This window comes from Anas acuta, chromosome 32 (assembly GCF_963932015.1).
Source record: "Anas acuta chromosome 32, bAnaAcu1.1, whole genome shotgun sequence".
Lineage (NCBI taxonomy): Eukaryota > Metazoa > Chordata > Aves > Anseriformes > Anatidae > Anas > Anas acuta.
In genome coordinates, this window is record NC_089010.1 from 721,063 (window position 1) to 740,875 (window position 19,813).

Below are 19,813 nucleotides of genomic sequence, written 5' to 3' on the forward strand. Positions count from 1 at the left end.
GCGTTGTGAAACTTCAGGCCCATGTAACTCTTTGCTGCAGATAAGCAAGGCAAGTTGCCACGTCGGGTGCGCACGTCTTGGGTGGGACTATCCCCCGCTCTGCCCTGCGCTGAATAAACATTCGTCCTTTCCAATCCTACTGACTGGGGAGTCAATGGGGACGCCTTGCGGGGTCTCATTTGGGGCCGGGGTCACTGGTAAAGGTCAAGAAGAGGTCAGGGGCCGGGGGTCAGGCTCGCAGAGCGGGACCAGGCCCCGTCTCCATGGCGACCGCTCTGCTCCGGCCCCCACAATGCGCCCCGCGCCGCTGCCCACTCAGAATCGGGTCCGGCTGTGATTGACAGCGGAGAGGCGTGACCACAGAAGGGCCGAAGGGGCGGGACCGCAGGAGGCTCCTCCACCAATCGGATCGCGGGGAACCCGGCGAGTGGCGGGCCGCGCGCTCCAATGGGATCAGGGCCTCGGGGCGAGCTCAGCCAATAGCGGCCGACGCGGATGGCGGCCAATAGCAGCGCTTCGTGGGCGGGCCGAAGGGGCCGGCGGGGCCCAATGGGAGGCGGGCGCCGCGCGGCTGCGCACTGAGCGCCCGGGAGGCGGAGCGGTGCCGCGGGCGGAGGGCGGCCGCCATGGAGCAGGGCTACGGCGGTAAGTGCGGGGCCGGCCTCGGCCCGCGGCGCCTCCCCGGCCGTCCCGCCGCCTCCCCGGCCGGGCTCGGGCGTTTGGCGGCGGCTTCAGCGGCGGCTTCGGGGCAGGGAGATGTTGGGCCCGCCTCCCGTGAGGGGGCGCCGCAGCCTATTGGCCGAGCGGCGCGTCGTTCAGCGGAGCGAGCCCGCTGATTGGCGGGCGCAGCTGTGAGGCGCCGGGAGGCGGGGGCGGCCTGAGGGGGGAGGGAGAGGCTTGGGGGGGGGGGGGGGGGAGGGGTAGGGACATGACGGCGGAGGGGGGGGGGGGTGTTCGGTGCTACCCCTCATCCTCTCCTTTTCCCGGTCGTCCCCCCGGTTCCTCTCCGGTTGGCGGAAATGGAGCCGGGCCATTTCTGAAGACGCCACAAAATGGCGGCCGCGCGGCCCCGCCCCCTGCCCCTGGCGCCCGGCGTCCCCCTCCCCCCCCCCTTAAACCAGCCCCCTCTTGCCCCCCTCCCCCTCCTGCCCTCCCCCTTTTTGCCCCCAGTCCGTCTGCCCTTCCCCGCATACCCCCTCTTTTTACCCTACCACTTGTACCCTATTTCCTCCTCCCCCCCCTTTTTACCCTTTGCTTTTACCCCCCACCCCACCAGGGGTATCCAGCCAGTCCTGTGTTTTTTGGGGGGGGCCTCTCGGTGTGGCTGTGCTCAGCGTCCCCCCCCCCAGTCACCGACTTGGATGGGGGGACACCCACACAAACAGCCCCCGCTGCTCGGCGTGGGGTATTTGGGGTGGCATTGGGCTGGGACACGCCACGGCGCTTCGTGTCCTACAGCAGCCTGCGTGAAATGGGGGTTAGAGGCAGCGGGCGAGCCCCGAAATGTGGAGATTAGTGACCCAAAGCGTGGGGCAGAAGGTGGCAGGTGACGTGGAGATGGTCAGAAGGCAGCAGGTGAGCCCCAAAACGCAGAGATCAGCGGCATGAAGTGGGGTGGAAGGGGGCAGGTGAGCCCCGAAACATGGAGATGGTCAGAAGGCAGCGGGTGAGCCCCGAAACACCGAGATTGCTGGCAGGATGCTGCCACTTCGAGGAGTTTTTGGCCACTGCCTGAAGCCCTGCTTGTAAAAAGAAGCCTTCTTCCTTCTGGTGCCTAGCAGTGGCCTGCTGGGTTCCGTTTCCCTGCCTCCACCAGTTTTTGGTGTCTCCTCAAGCTTCAAAATGATGCAGACAGAGATGGAAAGAGAAAGGAAGTTGTGCCAGTGGAAGTTTAGCGCCTGATTGCTTCCTCAGTTGTTCTGGGTCCCTTTTAAGGTCATGCAGACCCCACGTCCGGTCATTTTTTGCAGCTCTGGGACCTGGGTAGCCCCATATCCTGGTCCTTTTCTTGCGAAATCACGCTCTGCTTACTTTGCTCACCTTCAAAAACATGCAGGTCCACTGGGAGCGCTTTTTGGCGGCTCCACAGCGGCGTTTTAGAAAGAACTCACCAGTGGTGCCCGTTCTGCATGTGTTTTTACTTGCCACTCTTCAGCAAATCACGCTTTTAGGATGCAGTCCACCACTTCTTAAGGGAGGCGCTGTGACTGGGGCAGCTGGATCATCCTCTGCAAGCGTTGCTTTTTCCCTTTCAACAACTCAATCTGAATAAATGGCACTGAAATTTCTCTGGAGAAGGAATTTTGCTCTTTTTTGGGGTTTCTTGAAACTAGTGAGCTGTCTAGGAGCTGGAATCTTCCCTCAAACAGGAATATTTATGTGCGGCAGGGGAGGGATGCAGATGTTGGTATCGAGTCGCTGATACCCAAACACTTTATGTGGGGCTTTTTCTTTGGGAAATGTTGGTTTTGGAATTAGATGGCGACCAATTAATTACCGTGTTCTTAATTGCTGTCAAAGACTGGATGGGAAGCATTGAGGTCCCTGCTTAACCCAGATGCCTTTATCCTTGAAAGAGCATCGCCCCCGTGGCAATACCTTTGTGAACAGCCGCCACGGGACACAGATGTCACCCAAAACTGGGCGGCTTTTTTCTTTATAACCCAGGGGTGCAGCCCACAAGGAGCCTGCGTTTCAGCAGAGAAAGAAGTGAAACCATTTTTGGTGCGTTTCGGGCCGAGCAGCCTCCGTTTCCTGTGCACCTCAGGCACAGCAGAGCCGAGGCTTCATCAAAAAACCTCGCAGCCTCCCCACACTGGCTTTGTTTCTCCCGCTTTTGTCTGCGTGTGCTCGGCAGGCCATTCGTGTAGGAGGATGGAGGAACGAATTGTGACCTAGCTGCCCCGAAACTGAGCAGGGCACAGCTCGGCCTCCAAAAGCATGGAAGGAAACCCGTCAGTGCTGAGATTCCCCTTAGAAAATATGGTCATTTGCCTTTGCTCCCTATGTGCTCGCCACCTGGTGGTTTCTGTGATGGTTTAAATACAGCAGCACTCATTTCTGCCACGGTTGCGGTGCTTTACACTCCCCTTCTCCCGAGCTTCGAGGAATTCCACTGCTCCAACAGCCCAAAAAAGCCTTTAGAAGGGGGCACGTGTTCTGTAGATCGTGGTGAGCAGGGTCAGGTCTTGGGCAGATGAAGCTCTCACGTAGCCTCACGCCGTGGCTGCACCGAGCACCTTTCAGAGCAGATTTCTCTTCTAAAACTCCACCTGTTTGTGGTTCATTTGGTTTTTATCATTTTCGTTAATTCTCAGTGTATCATTGACCCAAGGGTCAACGAGATGTTTTCAAACAGAATTAATTGCAAATACAGTTTCAGTCAGGCTTTGGGCACATTTCCCCGCTGGTAAAAGCACAAGTACGGGTGTAATTAAAAACATCCTTGATTTTGGAGCAATTAAGGGAAGAAAGTGGAACGGTGGTAACTGTGGGGGACGGCTGGAGAAAGCTCCTGAACCTTCTGATAGCTCTGTTTTGTTTTTTCTTGCAGGTTATGGCACCTGGAGTACGGGGGCCAGCAACACCCAAGGTAAATTTCTGGTGTGTTCTGCTGAGCATGTGCCAAAACCGAAACTCCCAAAGCCAAATCGCGGCTGGGTTTTGGAGTGGTGATGGCTCAGGGGGAGAGGAGTGGGGGCAGCCCTGCTGCCAGCTTGGAGCTCGGGGAGGAAAAGGAATTGCAGGCAGTTGTGGTCTGCTGCGTGCCCCCAAACAGTGCCTCAGCACCAAAATGCTGCCGTGTGAACTCTGCACAGGCACCCCAGGTGTTTTACTTGAGCGTGGGTTGTTTTTTGGGGTCATTTGAGTGTTTTCAAGTGCAAATGCTAAAAAAAAAGTGTCTGTTTTCCATTTCATTCTCATAAGTAGCTGCTGGAAGTCCCAGCTTCTTCCTCACCCATTCTGAAAAGCAATTTTTACCAGCGTAACGTTTGCTGCGTCCCTCACCTTGTAGCTGCTGAAGGGCTTTCGGAGCTGACCCCATCTCTTTTCTCTCTCAGGTACCTACGCGACGAACGCGACGAGTTGGCAAGGTACGTGCACGGCTCCTCGGTGCCCTGCTTGGTCTCGAGTCGGTCACACCACATGGAGCTGCTTTCCCCGCTCCTGAAGAGTGCAGGACTTTTCCTCTAGTGAAGGGAAAATGGGCTCGGGGCCGTTTGGTTCCCGTGAGGAGCCCCCGTTGATTTCTTCGCTGCAATCGCGTGTGGCTTTTTATTTTGCGGAGGAGAATCTCCGTCCTGATGATGGAGAGCCATCTCTTTCTTAAAGCAGGCAAATTGTCTCGCAGATAATAAATTCATTTGTTTCATGTCTCCGTTTCTCTTTTGATCTCAAACAGGCAGACGTGTTACCTCTGATCTCAGTAATACCACTTTTTATTATTTTTTTTTCCCCCCTCAAAATCCGAGGCTTGCCCTTGAAGTTCTGGCATCTCGATGGTGTCTGCGCTCAGGCTACCACCTCCTGAATTAAACATGATTTGCATTTTGCTAGGAAGTGTTTCCTCTCAGAGCAGTGTTTAATTAATTGGCCCAAATTTGGATTGGCTGTTCTGAGCTGTTCATGCCTTCCCCAGGGAAAGCAAAAGCCCAAGATACTTCTATGAAATACCCCGCGAGGAGCAAATAAACGGTAAAATCAAATACTGCACAGCAGGGCTGTCGACTCCAACCTCCCAGCCCAAATCATTGCTGAAAAACTTTGATTGCTGAAAAAGTTTTTCTTCCATTGTTTCTCTTTCTGGGAAGCCCAGGAGCCCCAGCCAAGGCCTGAGGGCAGTCCCTGCTCCAGCGGGCTCACAATCCCCCTATGACCAAAAGCCAGGCAGCTGGGGGGGAGCACAAGGAAAGAGCGAGGCAGCAGCGCGCCGTCGGCCTTAACCGTTGTCAATTTTATTGTAGGCATGGCGGCCAAGGAGAATTATGAGGGATCTTCCTGGCAGACTTGGCAGTCGCATTACGAGAGCCCTAGGACTGACATAGCCAAGGGGGCGCCAGGTCAGAAGCGGCGACTGCAGAGCTGTTGGAGGAAGCTTGCTCTTAGCTCAGGGCTCAGGAGGTGGCGAGTGGGGGGTGACTGGTGCTGTCGGGAACCCCAGCACGTCCCGTGGGGCGACCTCCGGCCTTAGGGTGCTTTTTCCTGTGGTGGCTGGCTTTGTGCTCTTCACTGCTCTGATTCCTTTATCTTTTTTTTTTTTTTTTTCCTGATTGATTTTTTCTGTCCCTGTGGTTCTTTGTTTGCTGGGTGTGTGGTGCTCTGGTCCTCTTTGGGTTTTGGGACTGTGGTGTAGCTGCCTCAGGCTGACAAAGTCCCACAGCATCCACTGAGCTCATTCCTAAATCACAAACGGAACCAGCAGCGCTCCGTTTCCTTGGTTAGACGTGCCCAAAGGAGATCTGTTAGCTTTTAGCATTGAGAAACCTCTGATATTTCTCACTTTAAGAAGTCAGATTTCCTTTAAAGGAGCAAAGCTCAGCCGCAGCCTTGCCCAGTAGTGTCCGTTAGCATCTCAGCTCTTCTCCCTGACTCCCTTGGCTGTATGACCCTGCATTAATGTTGATTTTTTTCCCCTTTCTGCCAGGCTACGAAGGCTATGACTACTACAACACCCAAACCACTGCCGCCAACACGGCAGCCACGTACAACTACGCCGCTGCTGCTACCTCCAGCACTTGGGAAACTCCCAAAACCTCGGAGATGAGCATGAACGCTGATGTTGGCTCTGCCATGCCCGTCGCTTCGTACAGCAGCGAGAGCGTGGCGAACGAGAACTCGGATTCCATCATAGCCAAAATAAACCAGCGCTTGGATATGCTGTCGAAGGAGGGCAGCGGCGGCACGGGGGAAGGAATGGAAGACCAGGAGAGGTGACTGCTCAATTTCTTCTCGTTTTTTAACGGTAAAAGAGTGGCCTCAAATCACTGCGACGTCAGGTTAAGCTGTTCTGGTTGCACAGCATGATTCAGTGTTTGTTTCAGGGTGAACAAGATTAATCGCTTATTTTTTAACCAGTCCTGATGTGTGTGTGCACGTGCACACCCCTTTATATATAAAAATATTTTTAATACATTAAATATTAAGAGTATCGAACCTGACGTATATATCAGGCACTAAAAGCGACCTCTGTGGTGGATTTGGTTAACAGATCTTGCAGAAAGCTTTTTGATTTCAAGAAACTTAAAAAGCTAGAAGCACCTTTTCATCTATATCCATCTTCCTTCAGTGAGCTTTTCTTTCCACTGGGTTAAACCATGCCAGCCTGGAGAGTCATTTCATTTCAGTGCTCATGTTACCGCTCAAATGATAATGCAGATCCTGGCAGGAGCTGCTGAATCAGCAAAGCTTCACCTCTTTTTTGCTGTTTGATGTTACATTGGACAGCTGAGGGGCTTATCTGAGTAAATTCCACACATTGGAGGAACAGCTCTGAGTTTTTGCCTTAAGGGGCTGCTTGGTTTCCTTTCGGGTTTTCCATGGTATTAAAGATACATCTGTGATCTGTGTTGGACAAAACCCTGCTGCAGTTTGCTTTTTTTTTTTTTTTTTTTTTTTTTTTTTTTTTTTTTTTAAAAATACCAGAGTTAGGTTTTTGTTGCTTCTTACAGGGTTTCCCTCTCAGGCCAGAGTCTGTGCTTTTGTCCGTGCCGGTGGCTGGTTGTTTTGATGTTCCCCTTTTCCTCTGGATGAGATCTATTAGCAGGCAGGATGTTCTCTTTCGGGTCTGAATCGCTGACCCTGCTGTTGGGAAGCAGTGCTTTTTGCTTTTACTTCATGCAGGCTGCAGCGGGGAGGCTTTTGGGATCTGCTTTTCAGCTGGGAAAGCCAAGCTCGGGGAGGTTTGGTGTTCTGCTATAAAACCGGTGAGGTTGTGACCCCTCCAAAGGGTTTCTGTTCAGATCATAGAATCATAGATTCAAGTTCCTGTTCAGATGCTTGTGCCAAAAACACAGCGTTTTGATACTAATTTTCCTAAGGTTAAAGAAAAGGTGGTGGGTACAGAAAGGGATCAGGATTTTAAAAGTGTTTTTTAGTCGAGAACGCTTGGGTTTTGATACAAACAGATGCAAACTCTGTATGATACACAGTTTTATTCCTGCTGCTGACGGCTCTCTCCTCACCGTGCAGCTCCTTCAGATTCGAGTCTTTTGAATCGTACGACTCGAGGTCCTCCATGAACGACCGCGACATGTACCGGTCCGGCTACGACTACGGCGAGGTCGGCACCGATCGTGGCGATTCCTTCGGGAGCCAGTTCGACGGCCGCAGGGATCAGTCTCGCAACCGGGGCAACAACTACGGCCTCATCCGAGGACGGAGCCAAAACCGCGTGCAGAACCGGGGGCGCCTCAACACTTTCAACCGCTCCGACCACTTCATGCCCTCCTCGAGCTCGGAGCGCCTCTCCGCTCGCTGGAATGAGTTGAACTACATGGGTGGGCGTGGGATGGGGGGTGCCGGCCCCAACAGGCTCCCCTCTCTCTTCTCCCAAGCCCTGGTCCCTGACTATGGGGACTACGGGGACTATGGAGATTATGGAGATTACGGTGACTACGGGGATTATGGGGATTACGGTGACTACGGAGACTACGGGGACTATGGAGACTATGACTATGGCATGATGGGGATGTCGGGCATGGGAATGGGACGGTACGGTAACGTGCCCTACGGAATGGGGCGGCAGCGAAACAGAGACAGGATGGGTGCGGTGCCCTGGCACATGAACACGCTCACGGTAAGTCGTCGCCATCCTGGGTTTTGCTGTGAGAGCCCAGGCAGTTTGCTTTCCTGCCTCGGGAGGTCGGCTTGGCCGTCGGTCTGTGGAGCTGAGCCTTCTGGAGGAGCTCAGGTCCATTCCCCTGCTGAGTAATCTCAGGTGTCCCAAACAGGGCAGAGTCCCCGTCCTGAATCCCTTCAGGAGGGTGGTGGGGACTCTTAATGGATTTGTTCAACCTGGCTTTAAGTCCGCCAGCAAATTCTTTTGTAGCTGGATAAAAGTATGTGGGGTCATCTGGGCTTGACTGTTCTAGGGCCTGCAGCAGATGGGTGGAATACTTGAACTTTTGGGGCGTGGGGCTGGCTGATCTGGTTATTTGCTTCCACCTGTAGCCCAAGAGGAGAGGTTTCCGAAACCGGTCAGGAGGGCGATCGGACAGCGAAGGAGGACGCAAGCGGAAACAGTCTCAAAGTGGAGATGAGCCAGACAGCAAACAGGCAAAGACTGACAGTGAGGGTGATGACACCGAGAACGGTACGAGCCAAGCATTGCTCATTTTCCCCACATGTTCTTAAGCATTTTATCTTTTCAGTTGAAAGATGATTATTCATCTTTCAGCTAAAAATAATCTTTTCAGCTGAATGATTACATTTCAAAGCTGCCATGTTCTTTAGTCACTAGCGTGGGTATTGCCATAACGTGCTTGCAAGTTCCACCTTGTGCACAGGCTTCATGGCCTAGACCAAAATCTAATGCCCCAGGTAGGCTTTGGGGGTGTAAGGACAGCGTTTGCAGCACAGACTGAGAGGCAAGGAGAAACCAGTGAGCAGTTAGCTATCCTTGCTGGGGTTCTGAGCCATTACTGCAGTACTCAGTGGCTTACTAAGTAGCCTCTTGCAGCGTGTAATGGGAAAGAGGATTTCCCAACACCAGCTAAATGATTTTTCTTGCATGCAGCAGATGAGGGCGAAGGAGAGGAAAAATCAGGAGATGAAGCTGACAAAGGTGTAAGTAGGTTTTTTTGTTTGTTTGTTTGTTTGTTTGTAAGTCTTTGTGGCAGCCATGGGAACATTTACCCACTCCAACCATTTGGCTTTTTGACTGTGCTGAAGGCAGAGTTGTTAAAATCACCTAGAAGCAGCGTTCTGAGCCCGTACATTCCAAAAGTACCCGTTCCTCCTCGTTTCCCATGCCCTTCAGCAAGGATTACTGGCAGATTGATCTGTGTTGAGGTGCCTGTGCCAAGGTGCTGAGAGCCCTGGAGTGGGGAGGTTGGGATCCTAATGCTCATGTCCTAATGCTTCTGGCTCTACCTGCGAGGCTCGTTAGGCAGAAGTCCCAATTAGTGGTAGTTTCCTTTACTCCTTTGCCAGGTTTGGGGGGTTGGGGAGGGGGCTTGCAAGGCTCCTCAGACAGTGACTCAGGCGTGGAATATTTACATTTTGATGGCCAGGAGTGATATCCCCAGTGACGTGTAGCCACCTGTGCCAGCTGACGATTTGGGGGTGGTGGTTGTGAATGTCGGCACTCCGTCCCTGCGTCAGCAGGGGGGTGAAATCTCCTCGTCCTTCACCAGCTCTGCCGGTGGCTGGGTGGACAACGACACCTCCAGATGGCAGCACATGACAGCGGCCTCCTTTTCTCTTTCTGTTTTCCAGGAGAATGGGAGTCGTGCTGACTTCGCAGAGGAAGGTAGGGTGGCTCCCCCAGCGTGTGAGCTGGACACGCTCCACCTTGCTGCCTGCCTCGCCTTCAGGCACTGCCCAGAGTTTGATTTTTATTTTTTTTTTCCATCAAAAGCTGATGCAGCTCCCGCCAGGATATACAGGGATACATGGCAGGATATCAGGGTGGCAATTTTAAAACCCACATGCTCTAAAGGAGCTGAAACTGCTTCTGCTGACGTTGGATTGTCCTTTTTGGTAAAGACACGTCAGCCCCAAACATGCTGTGCTTTCTGCGTTATGGTGACTTGCAGAAGCCTCAATGAGTGATGTTGGCGCTTCTGGATTATGCTTGGGATTGAAAGAAGCGTGGCTGGGTGTTAAAGTTCTTGCTCAAGCCTCCCACTGCTGACTGCATCCTGACTAGGACTGGTCTCTGTGCTTCTTTCACCTGAAGGCGTTGTCCCGTGGGGCTGATAAACCTCTGACCCAGTGCTTGTAGCTTTCTCACCTAAAATATTGCCAAGATTAGGTCAGCTGCATCTCTCGGTCTCGGCTGTTTTCCTGACAACTCTCGAGATTATTGGGAAGGCATAACAAGTCTGAAACTGTTCTGAGGAAGCAGAGCCACGATGTTAGCACTACTAACATCTGTGCTTCTGTTGCTTAACCTTTCAAAGTAGCTTTTCAGCCTTGTGAGAAACAGATGGTTGGGGGAAAAATGAGAATACAGGGAGAAAAAATTCTCTCCCAAAAAATGAGTCAGAGAGGTGTCTTGGCAGCATGCCTCTGTGGCGCTGTGGAAGTAAATGACTGTTTGTGACTGCCCTTTCCAGTAAGGGCACGTCCTGTCGCTGCCTCCCAAGACTCAAGTTGCTCTGGGAATTTGAGGGAGCTGGAGGAGGGGAGGGTTTGGATTTTACGGCAACTGCTGGAGGCAGGCCAGAAGTTCCTTCTTCGCTTCCTCTTTACTCTCAGCTTCAGGAACTTGGTCCTGAAATACCTCAGCCAGTAAACCATGAGCTCTTACACAGCAACTCCGAGATTTTTATTCTTATTTTTTCCTTCCCCCTAGCATCTGGAGATGGCTGCGAAGATGATGATGAAGAGGTGAAAAAGAAGAGGGAGAAGCAGCGGCGAAGAGATAGGATGCGTGACCGTGCCATGGACAGGTAGGAAGAGTGATAGCCTAGTCTGTTCCCAGCGTTTCTGTGAGCGATCGCACGTTGTAATATTTACCTCAGACCTTCCTCTGCAGGAAGCCTGTCTGGGGAATCACGTTTTGGGGCTCTGCATTCTGATTCCAGCAGTTTTGTAGGTTTTTTTTCCCCCTTATGCATGTCTTAGGACTGCTCTCAGATGGGAATACCATGCTGTTTGATACATAGCTCAGTGTAGAATTACAAATTCAGAAGGGAATATTAAGTGGCTATACAAGCAGCCTTGTATATGACAGTAATGCCATAAATCACCAAAAGACAGCTTAAGGTGGCACCTGTGGTTCTGTATCTCAGGGCTGTCCCAAACTAGGGAGAGTATTTTTATATCTGTTTAATCTCCTGCGGTTTGAGTTTGTCCACCTGTTTTTAAACTTGTGTGGGGTTTTGCATCCTCTCCTGTGGTGTAACGACCTGCTTTGGGGAGAAGTAGATGCTGTTCGTTCAGTGGGGGTTGCACATTGATCACAAAGAACTGCCACAGAGTAAAACTGGCAGGGCATTTTGGAGAAAAAAAAAAAAAATACAGTTGGGGCAGTAGCAGCTGTGATCTTGATGTTCCCATTAAAAGTTCATCTCACTTGCATGCAATTGCTCTGTTCAGGATCCAGTTCGCCTGTTCTGTGTGCAAGTTCCGCAGTTTTGAGGAAGAGGAGATCCAAAAACACCTACAGAGCAAGTTCCACAAAGAGACCTTGCGGTACATTGGCACCAAGCTCCCAGACAAAACAGTCGAGTTCCTGCAGGTACGTGCACAGCCCAGTGCTGGCGCGTCTCTTCCGTGTCTTCTCTGCATCACTGCTGGGTTATTTGGGATTTCCAGGCTTGTCTGGGAGTGAAAGGGGTTACGAAATCACTAACATTCAGCCCCCTGCCTGGCTGGCTCACATCACCACTCGTCAACACATCGCTTGATGACTTCATTTAGTGTGATGCAGCTTCTCATGGGTTGGCGTGCTGGGAGGGGAAGTTGGCTCTGCGAATTTAAACAGAAAGGCCAGAAATAAATGCTCCAGAAATTCTTTGCCCCCTGCACAGCTAGAGCTGGGGAAGGACTGGGGTGTTCTATTTTCTTTTTGCTTTTTGGGGTCTGTTGAGAGCCTTTGCCATTTACGCTGGGGACTGTAAGGTCAGAACCTGATAGGGGGCACTGAGCTGGGCTCTAGGCTGGATCTTTCTTTGCTGGAAGGGATGGGGAGGGGAAAACGCCTGCCTCGTCTTCTTAATTCACCAGCTATGACAAGGCCAGGAGGAAGACCACAGGGGTCTTGTTTCCCTTTGGAGGGCCTTGGTGTCTCAGTGTGTTGTGGAGGACAGCGAGCTCCTTCCCCTTCCTCTCTCTAGGAATACATCGTCAATAGGAATAAAAAAATTGAGAAGCGTCGCCAGGAGCTGACTGAGAAAGAGGGCACGAAGCAGAAGCCAGATCCTTTTAAGGGTAAGAGTCTGTCCCGTGGCAGGGAAGAGGAGGGGAATCCCAAAAACACAGGGCTCACTGGTAGCACGCAGTGGTGTGGCCACAGCTGGTGGCAGAGCAGTGTCTGCCAAGAGGTGAAATCACCACCGAACCTCCCGTTTACCCCAGCCTGCCAAACTAACCAGAACCTTGTGGGCTTGCTGCTGATTTTGAGGACTGCTGCAGCTTACCAGGGTTGCAGTCTGATAAACGTTACTTCCAGAGGGGCTCTGTCCTTTGTGCTGCTGTGGGTCAGGGTCTGGATGCCTCGTTGCCCAGTTTGTGGGATGTCGCTTTGGTGGGGATCTGTCCTTCTGCAGTTTCGCGGGCAACAGATTCACAAAGCTCTAAGTGGGAGGGAAAAACTCCAAAGGCTTGTTACCTTTGTGGCTGTTAATGCATCTGGGGCCTGTGTTTGCTCCTCACATTAAGAGGAAGCAGCGAAGTTGATCTGTTTGGGGGGAAAAAAAAAAATCACGCTGAGAAGAAAAAAAATCCACGTAGCCTGATCAGCGCAACCCGTCCTCAGCGTACGGAGCTGGTATTTGTGCTGAGTCCAGGAGTGGGGAATGCGGCTTATTTAAGCCACAGGTAGGCTACAAAATGAGAGTTCAGACAGAAAACCTGGGCAAAGGTATAGAGGAGTGAAGCCAAGGCTGGGGGAGGCTCGAGCTGGCTGTTGTGCTGTTAAATGGGCATGAGGAGGCTGGCTGGCTTCCAGCAGCACTGAAGAAACTGGGGTTTGGTGCCTCGCTTTGCTCAGGTAGGTGAACTGCTTCATACCTTGGGCTGTTAGCACAATCTCTCCTCCTCCACGTGAGTACTGCATCAGTGCCATCCGTTTTAGAGCAGAATAACCCCAGTCCGTGCCTCGTGGGTGTGATTTTTGTCCCCAAAGGGAAGGCATAAATGGGAAGGAGGATGGGTGCTGAATTAGCACATTGGCCCTGGCGTGGGGAGAGCAGGTAGAAAGGTCGTGGTGTTCCCAGAACATCTCCTTCCTTACGAATTGGGGCTAACTTCTCCTCGTTGCTGCAGGTATTGGCCAGGAACACTTCTTCAAGAAGATTGAGGCGGCTCACTGCATGGCCTGCGACATGTTAATTCCTGCACAGAACCACCTCCTCCAGAGGCACCTGCGATCTGCGGATCACAACCGAAACCGCAGGGTAAGCAACCAGACCTGGTCATGGTTGGTGTCGGCAGATTTTTCTGCAGCCTTGCCTTTATTTCTGAGAGCTGGCCTCTTCTCCTGCACTGGGGGGTTACCGGGGCACGTCAGTGACTTTGCACAACCAGCGGGAAGTGAGGCTGCCGTGAAGATACTCTGAGCCAAAACTGGTGCCTGGGGTTCAGACAATCCAGACAGGCCCCGAACTGCAGCTTTTTGAGATAGCCTTTTCATCTCCTTGGTGTTGGACTAATTGAAGTCCAGGCATCCTGTATAAATGTGCAGACTAAATGTTCCTTCTCTCTAATTTTGCTAAAATTCTGACTTAAAGTCCCCTTTGGGGGCACATAAGGAATTTGGATAGGAGATGGTCAGTGTCTGAACTGGCCCAGGCTGTGGAGGGGCTTTAGAAATCGGGTGAGTTAGGCTGAAGAGAGGCAGTGGAAGTGCAGTGCTTGTGAAAAGCAGGAAGCAGCTTTTATTTTTCGCTCTGTAGGATAAGTACAGATCCTGCCTGTCCCACGTGTAGCTGCGTTGTGTCTCGGGAGAAGGTGTTAGAAGCTTAGCAAAACAAACCACCCTCTCTGGAAGATGTTCTGGGGCTTGTGGCCTGCCAGGGCACAGGCACACTGCGCTGAACAGCAGCTCCCAGGGGGTTTGACACAGGAATTCCTCTCTGCGGGGTGGTTGTGGAGCTGCCTTTGCTGCTGAAAAGCCCTGGGGGTTGCTGCTGTCTCTCGATGCGAGCGCAGATGGAGGCAGCAAGCTTTGGTCAGATCCACACATCCCTGGGGTAGTTTTCGTCTTCTCAGTGTTAAATGTTTGACATGTGCATGGACTCCTTGTGCTCAGGATGAGTAAAATTTGGGGTGAAGTTCCAGTTGGTGCACGTTCTTCTCCAGGGCTTGTGGCAGCAGAAGAGGTGCAGGTGCTCCCCTCTACCTGCTCCTTGTGATGCTCTCTGAGAAGCTGGATTTTGAGGTCGGGTTTTCCAAGCCCTGCCGAGGAGGAAAGAATTTGGTATCTTGAGCCAAAATCCTCTTTGGAACTCTTCCTTCCCCCTCAGGACCGACCCAGTGAGGCTAATGTTGGGTTCCTTTTCAGATGGCTGCGGAACAGTTCAAGAAGACCAGCTTGCACGTCGCCAAGAGCGTCCTGAATAACAAACACATCGTCAAGATGCTGGAGAAGTACCTCAAGGTGAGTGGGCGAGAGAGTCACCAGCTGGTGCGGAGGTCCCGGAGCAGTGGGGGACAGGCACCGCGGTGGTCCCGAGCGCTGGAGCCGCGCATCGCTGTGTGTGCTGCATGTTGGTCACAGGACACCCTGTTACACGCGATGGGGAGGAGCGTAGATCCCACTTCGCTGCCTCTTTGCCTCTAGTCTAAATCCTTGGGTCTGGTTTCTTTTTTTCTCTGTAGGCGGTTTACAACCTCTCGTGTTTTTTAACTTGCAGACTGTACCTACTGTCATTCCCAGGCGCTTGTAGAGCAGTTACGAAACCGTCCAAACAGAAACATAAGGAGACAAAAATAGGAGAGGAAAAAAAAAAGAGAGAAAGGAACTCCAGTGTGCTAAAGCCACCCCTCGAGCAGTGGCCTGGGGACCAAGCTCCCCCTGGTGCAGCGTGCGTGAGTCAGGCAGCACTGCTTGGGTCCAGGCCGGGCTGGAGTTGGAGGTGGTCGGCTCCTGTGCCACCCGTTGTCCCCTTGCTGCACTGGGGCAAATTTTGCCCTGTGTAAGGAGCTGGGCTCTGCAACGCTCCCGGCAGCTCAACCGAGTGACGGAGCCGAATTCCTGTGAGCTGAAACAGCCTGGCTGTAGCCCCCCCCTCCTCTTCCCATGAGGTGCGAGCTGGGAAGTGGCAGAGCGTCCCCCGGCCCATCTTCAGAGCCGAGCTGGAGTGCGAGGAGAGGGCAGGGCCGGTGCCAGGTAGGGCTTGCTAGGTCCAGAGCAGCACTTGGAATTGCAGAAAGAAGCCGGAAGCCAGTGCAGCCTGCAGAGCCTTGGGGGGAGCGCGTGGGCGGCCGTGGGCCGCCCCCAGAGCCCCCCCAGTGCGGAGCGCGTTGGCAGCAACGCGGTCTGGAGGTGGCGGGGGTTATGGGCGAGGCCCGCATCCGAGAGGAAAGGTCGCAACCTCGTGGCCCCGCGAAGACGAAACGAAGCGCTTTCGCCTACTGCTGCTCCCTGGGAGCCCAGGAGCAGCCCAGGATCCGACAGGAGCCCTGTCCGCAAAGCCGGCCGGCAGCGCGGGCGGCCTCCTTCCCCCCCCCCCCACCCCCACACGGGGGAGCAGATGTTTCCCCTGTCCCACCGGCATCACTTTGGCCTTTCCCGGATCGAGCCTCTGCCAGCTAGCTCTCATCATGCCCAGTCTCTGCTAGACTCTAGCAAAACTGCGACTCCACCCTCTGGGTCCAGTGAAAGAGACTTTGAGCTGAGAGTTGCCAGCGTACGGTGGCGCTGCAGCCAAGTGATGAGGCCGCCTCCCCTAACGGCCTCTCATACACGTTGAACAGGAGGGTGACATAAAAACCCTGCGGTACCCCACCCGAGAGAGCCCTCGGGGCAGACGAGCGTTTGCCCGGTGCTACCCTCTGGGATCTCTCAGAGGAAAGAACGGAACCACTCAAGTGCAACTCCGTCTACCCCTGCCAGGGTCCGCAGGCACGTCAACAACTCCTCATGATCAACGGTATCAAAGGCTGCCGGCAGATCTAAATGAATCAGCACGGGCGCCTGACCTTTGTCCATCGGCAGGAGGAGATCTTCGACCCATCCCAGCACGGTCTCCGTACCATACCCAGGTGCAAAACCAGACTGAAAGGGGTGGAGGAAATCTGAGGATTCCAGGTAATGCCCGAGCTGCCTCGCCAAAACATTCTCGGCAACCTTCCCCGAGAAAGGAAGGCCGGAGACAGGGCGATAATTGACACAAGACTCTCAGCATCAAGAGCTGGTTTCTTGAACGCGGGCCTAACGATTCCTCCTCTGAGGGATGCTGGGCGCCTGACCCTTCCCAAGGGAGGCCGTGACAGTCTCCACCACTAGTGGACTTCATATCCCCCCGTAGCTTTTACCAGCGATAACGGACTTGGGTCCAGATCGCAAGGTATAGCCTGAAGTTTTCCCCCCCCATGTCCTCCAGAACCTCGGTAGGTGAGACCAGCTGGCTGAACCTCAGCCAGGGAAGATTTACCGTTGCGTTTGTCCTCCACCTGCATGGATCTGCTCGTGTGGAGGCAGCCAATCTGGTCTGAACCTCTGATCGATCCGGTCCGTGAGGCAGAGAACCCGAGAGGCGCTGGGACGTAGCGAGCGGGGACGGGCCTGGCTTTACCAGGCCGGCCTCTACCGGCGTGCCTCCGCTTTTCGGGACGTCGCAGGCGCTGTGCTGGAGCCGGAGAGGTTGCTCTCCCAGCTTCCACCACAGCCACGGCGGGGGGAGTTGAGCAAACTCTTCGTCCCGGTCGATCAGATTTCAGGCGAGGTTTCTGCCGCTGGCATGCTGCCCGCCTCCCTTCACATTTCGTCTGTTGCAGGCCAGCCCTCCGCATACCTTGGTGACCTGTGAGGAAGGGAGAGGGAGTTTAGAAGCACGGTTTGTCCCGGATTGTGGCACAGTGTGGCCCTACTCTCCGGCAGGGCCAGCGCTAGGGCACAGCACCCACTGACCGTACAGTGCTCACCCACACCTAACCCCGAAACACAAGCAGAGAACCAAACAAAATGGTCCCTGCCCCGGTGGGAGCAGTGCTAGGATCTGATGTCGGCCTGAATAAAGGTAACGAGGTCAAAAATAAAATAAAATAAACCCTACCCTGAGGCGCTCGGGCTCCTCGTAGCAGGGGAGAGAGCAAGAGCCGTGCTCGGGGGATTGTCAGGGTTGTGTGCACGTGAGGTCAAGGTTAGCGCCGTGGCTCTGGGCAGCTGGACTCCTTGATCTCCAGCGAAGGGCGAGAGGAAGGCCACAAGTCGCTGATCTTCCTTCCCACTCCTCTCCCACCGTGTGGGAGTCCCGTGCCATCCCACCGAGCTGGGAATGGACAGAGGTTGAGGAATTGCTTTTTTCTTTTTTTTAAAATCGTCTCGTTGAGCCAAGTTCCTCCCAGCTGAGAGCAGAGCCGATGCCCTGGCTCGCTCTCCCGGGTGCTGCAGCACACGCGGTTCTTAGCATAGGACCCAGCCCCGGCACCCGCACGCTCAGCAGCGTGCCGCGCAGGAGGGAGATTCGCACGTTCCTCCCACTCCTCCAAGACACGGGATCCGAGCACCCTCCCGGGGCGCTTCTCTTGCTGGAAGCTTAGTGGCTCTGGGGCTTGACGCGCTGGATTTCCACGATTGAGCAGCTGCCGTTTTCCGCTCGGTTGCGAACCTCTGCGTTTCACGGCTGAGGTCGCCTCCGCCTCACTGCAGCCCGATGACTCTTCTCTCTTCCCCCTCTCTCTCCCCCAGGGTGAAGATCCCTTCACAGACGAAATCGCCGACCAGGATGTGGACGAAGGAGAAGCCTTGGAAGGCGGAGATGGCGGTGGGGAAGGAGCAAACGAAAACACTGCTACGGAGGCTGCCCAGGCCCAGGAGGGAGGAGCTGGGGACACGGGTGAAGCTACGGATGTGGCTCCAACAGCAGAAGAGATGGAAGGGCCTTCCGAAGAGCTGTCAAAATCAGAGGAGTTCCTGAAACATGTGGGGGAGCAGGATCAGCACCCCAAACAGCTGCTGATGCCCCCGTTTCTGCAAGACGACGACCAGCTCGAAGCAGAGGAGGCAGCGGAGGACACAAATGAGGCTGCGGCGCCTCCGGACCCCGCGGCACCTTCAGAAGCAGCAGCCGAGGCAGACTCAGAGGAGCCGCCTTCGGTTCCAGAAACTCCCCAGGAGCCAGCAGCAGAGAATAAAACTGAGGGCTGGGCAGCTAAAGAGGAGGAGGAGGAGAAGGGAGAGGAAAACGTGAGCGAGGCAGCTCCGGCTGCGTGCAGCGAGCAGGAGGAAGAAGAGGAAGGGGGGGAGGAAGAGGCTTCGCCGGCAGCCACTGAGCCGCAGCAAGAGTAACTGTGAATGTTTGTGTGAAGGTGATTGTCCCACGCCCTTGTTATAACCCCTGGTTTTGGTTTTGTATTTTTTTTTCTTCCTCTTCCTGTCTTACTGTGTGCAGCTGGAAGCGGCGTTCCGCTTTTGTTCAAGGGCAGGGACCCAGCTGCTCTGCCCTGTGAGCAGGCGTGCGCTCCTCTGTCTTGTTCTGTAGATTTGCTTAGTTCTGCTCTCTCCGTACTGTTTTTGGTTTAGGTCGAAGATTGCAGGAAGCTGTACATTCCCTGAGAGGCAGCACCACCTTTTATTGTTATTTTTTTTTTTTTTGAATTTTAGAATTGAAAATGCTGGGTTTGCAGAATAAAATTGTGATTAAATCCTCACGGGTGTCTTGTTTGTTTTTTTTTTAAGCACAGCAGTAAAGCTGGCTGAGGTCTGCTGTGACGGCAACTCGGTTGTTTAATGATCTCCAACGTCAGTAGTACGTAAAATACCAGAGTGGGGGGCACAGGGAGGTGCCCTTTATGGTCCTGGGAGCTTCCCTGCAGCTGCTTTCTCTCCGCATCAAGCAGCTCCAGATCCTGTAGCCTCTCCTGTCCCCATGGGTTTCTTCCTCCCTGTTCTTTCTCTTTTTCATCTTCTGGGGCCTCACATTGCAGCTCCTGGTCCCTGATTTACGAAGTGCTCTTTCAAAAAGGTTGCAAAAGGTCCCCATGTGGCTTTTGGGGATTGCAGTGCCCTGGTCCCATTCTTTGCTCCATCCCCACCCCCTGCATGGGCTCAGTAGTACTGATTTTACTCAGTAGTAAAATCAGGTCTGGATTTTAGACCCACATACCTCACAATAAAATGAAAATAAATCAGAGGAATAACCTGAGTTCTGCTGCGTCAGAGCTTGCCAGGTTGCAATGTGACATGAAGGTTTGGAGAAAGCATGCCTGCCTCTGCTGCTGTGACAAGCCCTAGAAATAAAAGTTTCAGGAGCCTTTTGGGTTTTCCTGGTAGTTGCCTTCGACTGACTGGGGCAATCCCCCCTGCGGAGGGAGGGAACCCCAGGGTTTTAAAAACAACTAGTTCTTCAGGGGCTTTTCCTCTTGGAAAAGTTTTACTTCCTTGTTTTGTCAATTCCACTTTCTCATTGATGAAGAGATGACACCTTCATTTTGGAGGAAAAAACAGGCTTTTGTGGTCAACTTTGTGCATCCCAGGATGTGAACACAGCAGATGGGTTAATTCAGCCCCTGGTGAAGGCGAGATGATGCCATTCGAAGGAGCAAATCCCTTGCAGGAGCTCGGTTCCTTGCAGGCTTTGTTGATGGGCCCCGCAATATACAAACTTGATACACACCATGAATATGGTATTGATACACACCATGAATATAGTCCTGTGCTAGCGATCTCCTGAAAAAAAATGGAGTTTCCCCTTGAAATATTTTTGACACCTATGATTCTTCTTCACTAAATGTCTCAGGTTGTACAGCTGGAAATGTCTCA

The 19,813-nt window shown here is 53.4% G+C and overlaps 1 protein-coding gene and 1 long non-coding RNA gene across 11 annotated transcripts; one reads left to right on the top strand and one right to left on the bottom strand.

Annotated features, from left to right (window-relative positions):
- Positions 1-525: 525 nt before the first annotated feature.
- LOC137846396 (A-kinase anchor protein 8-like) lies at positions 526-18,702 on the top strand. 10 transcript variants are annotated; one of them, XR_011090480.1, is made up of 17 exons: positions 526-645; positions 3,554-3,592; positions 4,062-4,094; positions 4,965-5,060; positions 5,645-5,930; positions 7,189-7,795; positions 8,170-8,311; positions 8,735-8,784; positions 9,436-9,469; positions 10,517-10,613; positions 11,263-11,404; positions 12,003-12,096; positions 13,153-13,283; positions 14,390-14,485; positions 15,944-16,138; positions 16,828-17,069; positions 17,741-17,877. XR_011090480.1 is itself a non-coding variant. In XM_068664322.1 (15 exons), the coding sequence occupies exons 1-15, from the start codon at positions 627-629 to the stop codon at positions 14,772-14,774; spliced, it is 1,899 nt and encodes a 632-aa protein (XP_068520423.1). In that variant the 5' UTR covers positions 526-626; the 3' UTR covers positions 14,775-15,937. The 10 variants fall into 10 exon arrangements, 7 of the variants coding, with proteins under 7 accessions (XP_068520423.1, XP_068520420.1, XP_068520416.1 ...); XR_011090479.1 differs by having other exon boundaries at positions 15,944-17,069; XR_011090481.1 differs by lacking the exon at positions 16,828-17,069.
- On the bottom strand, positions 7,469-13,154 carry LOC137846400 (uncharacterized). Its single transcript, XR_011090483.1, has 2 exons — positions 12,306-13,154; positions 7,469-11,634 (listed from the first exon to the last, which is right to left on the bottom strand). It is a non-coding gene; the product is annotated as an uncharacterized lncRNA (long non-coding RNA).
- Positions 18,703-19,813: the final 1,111 nt, after the last annotated feature.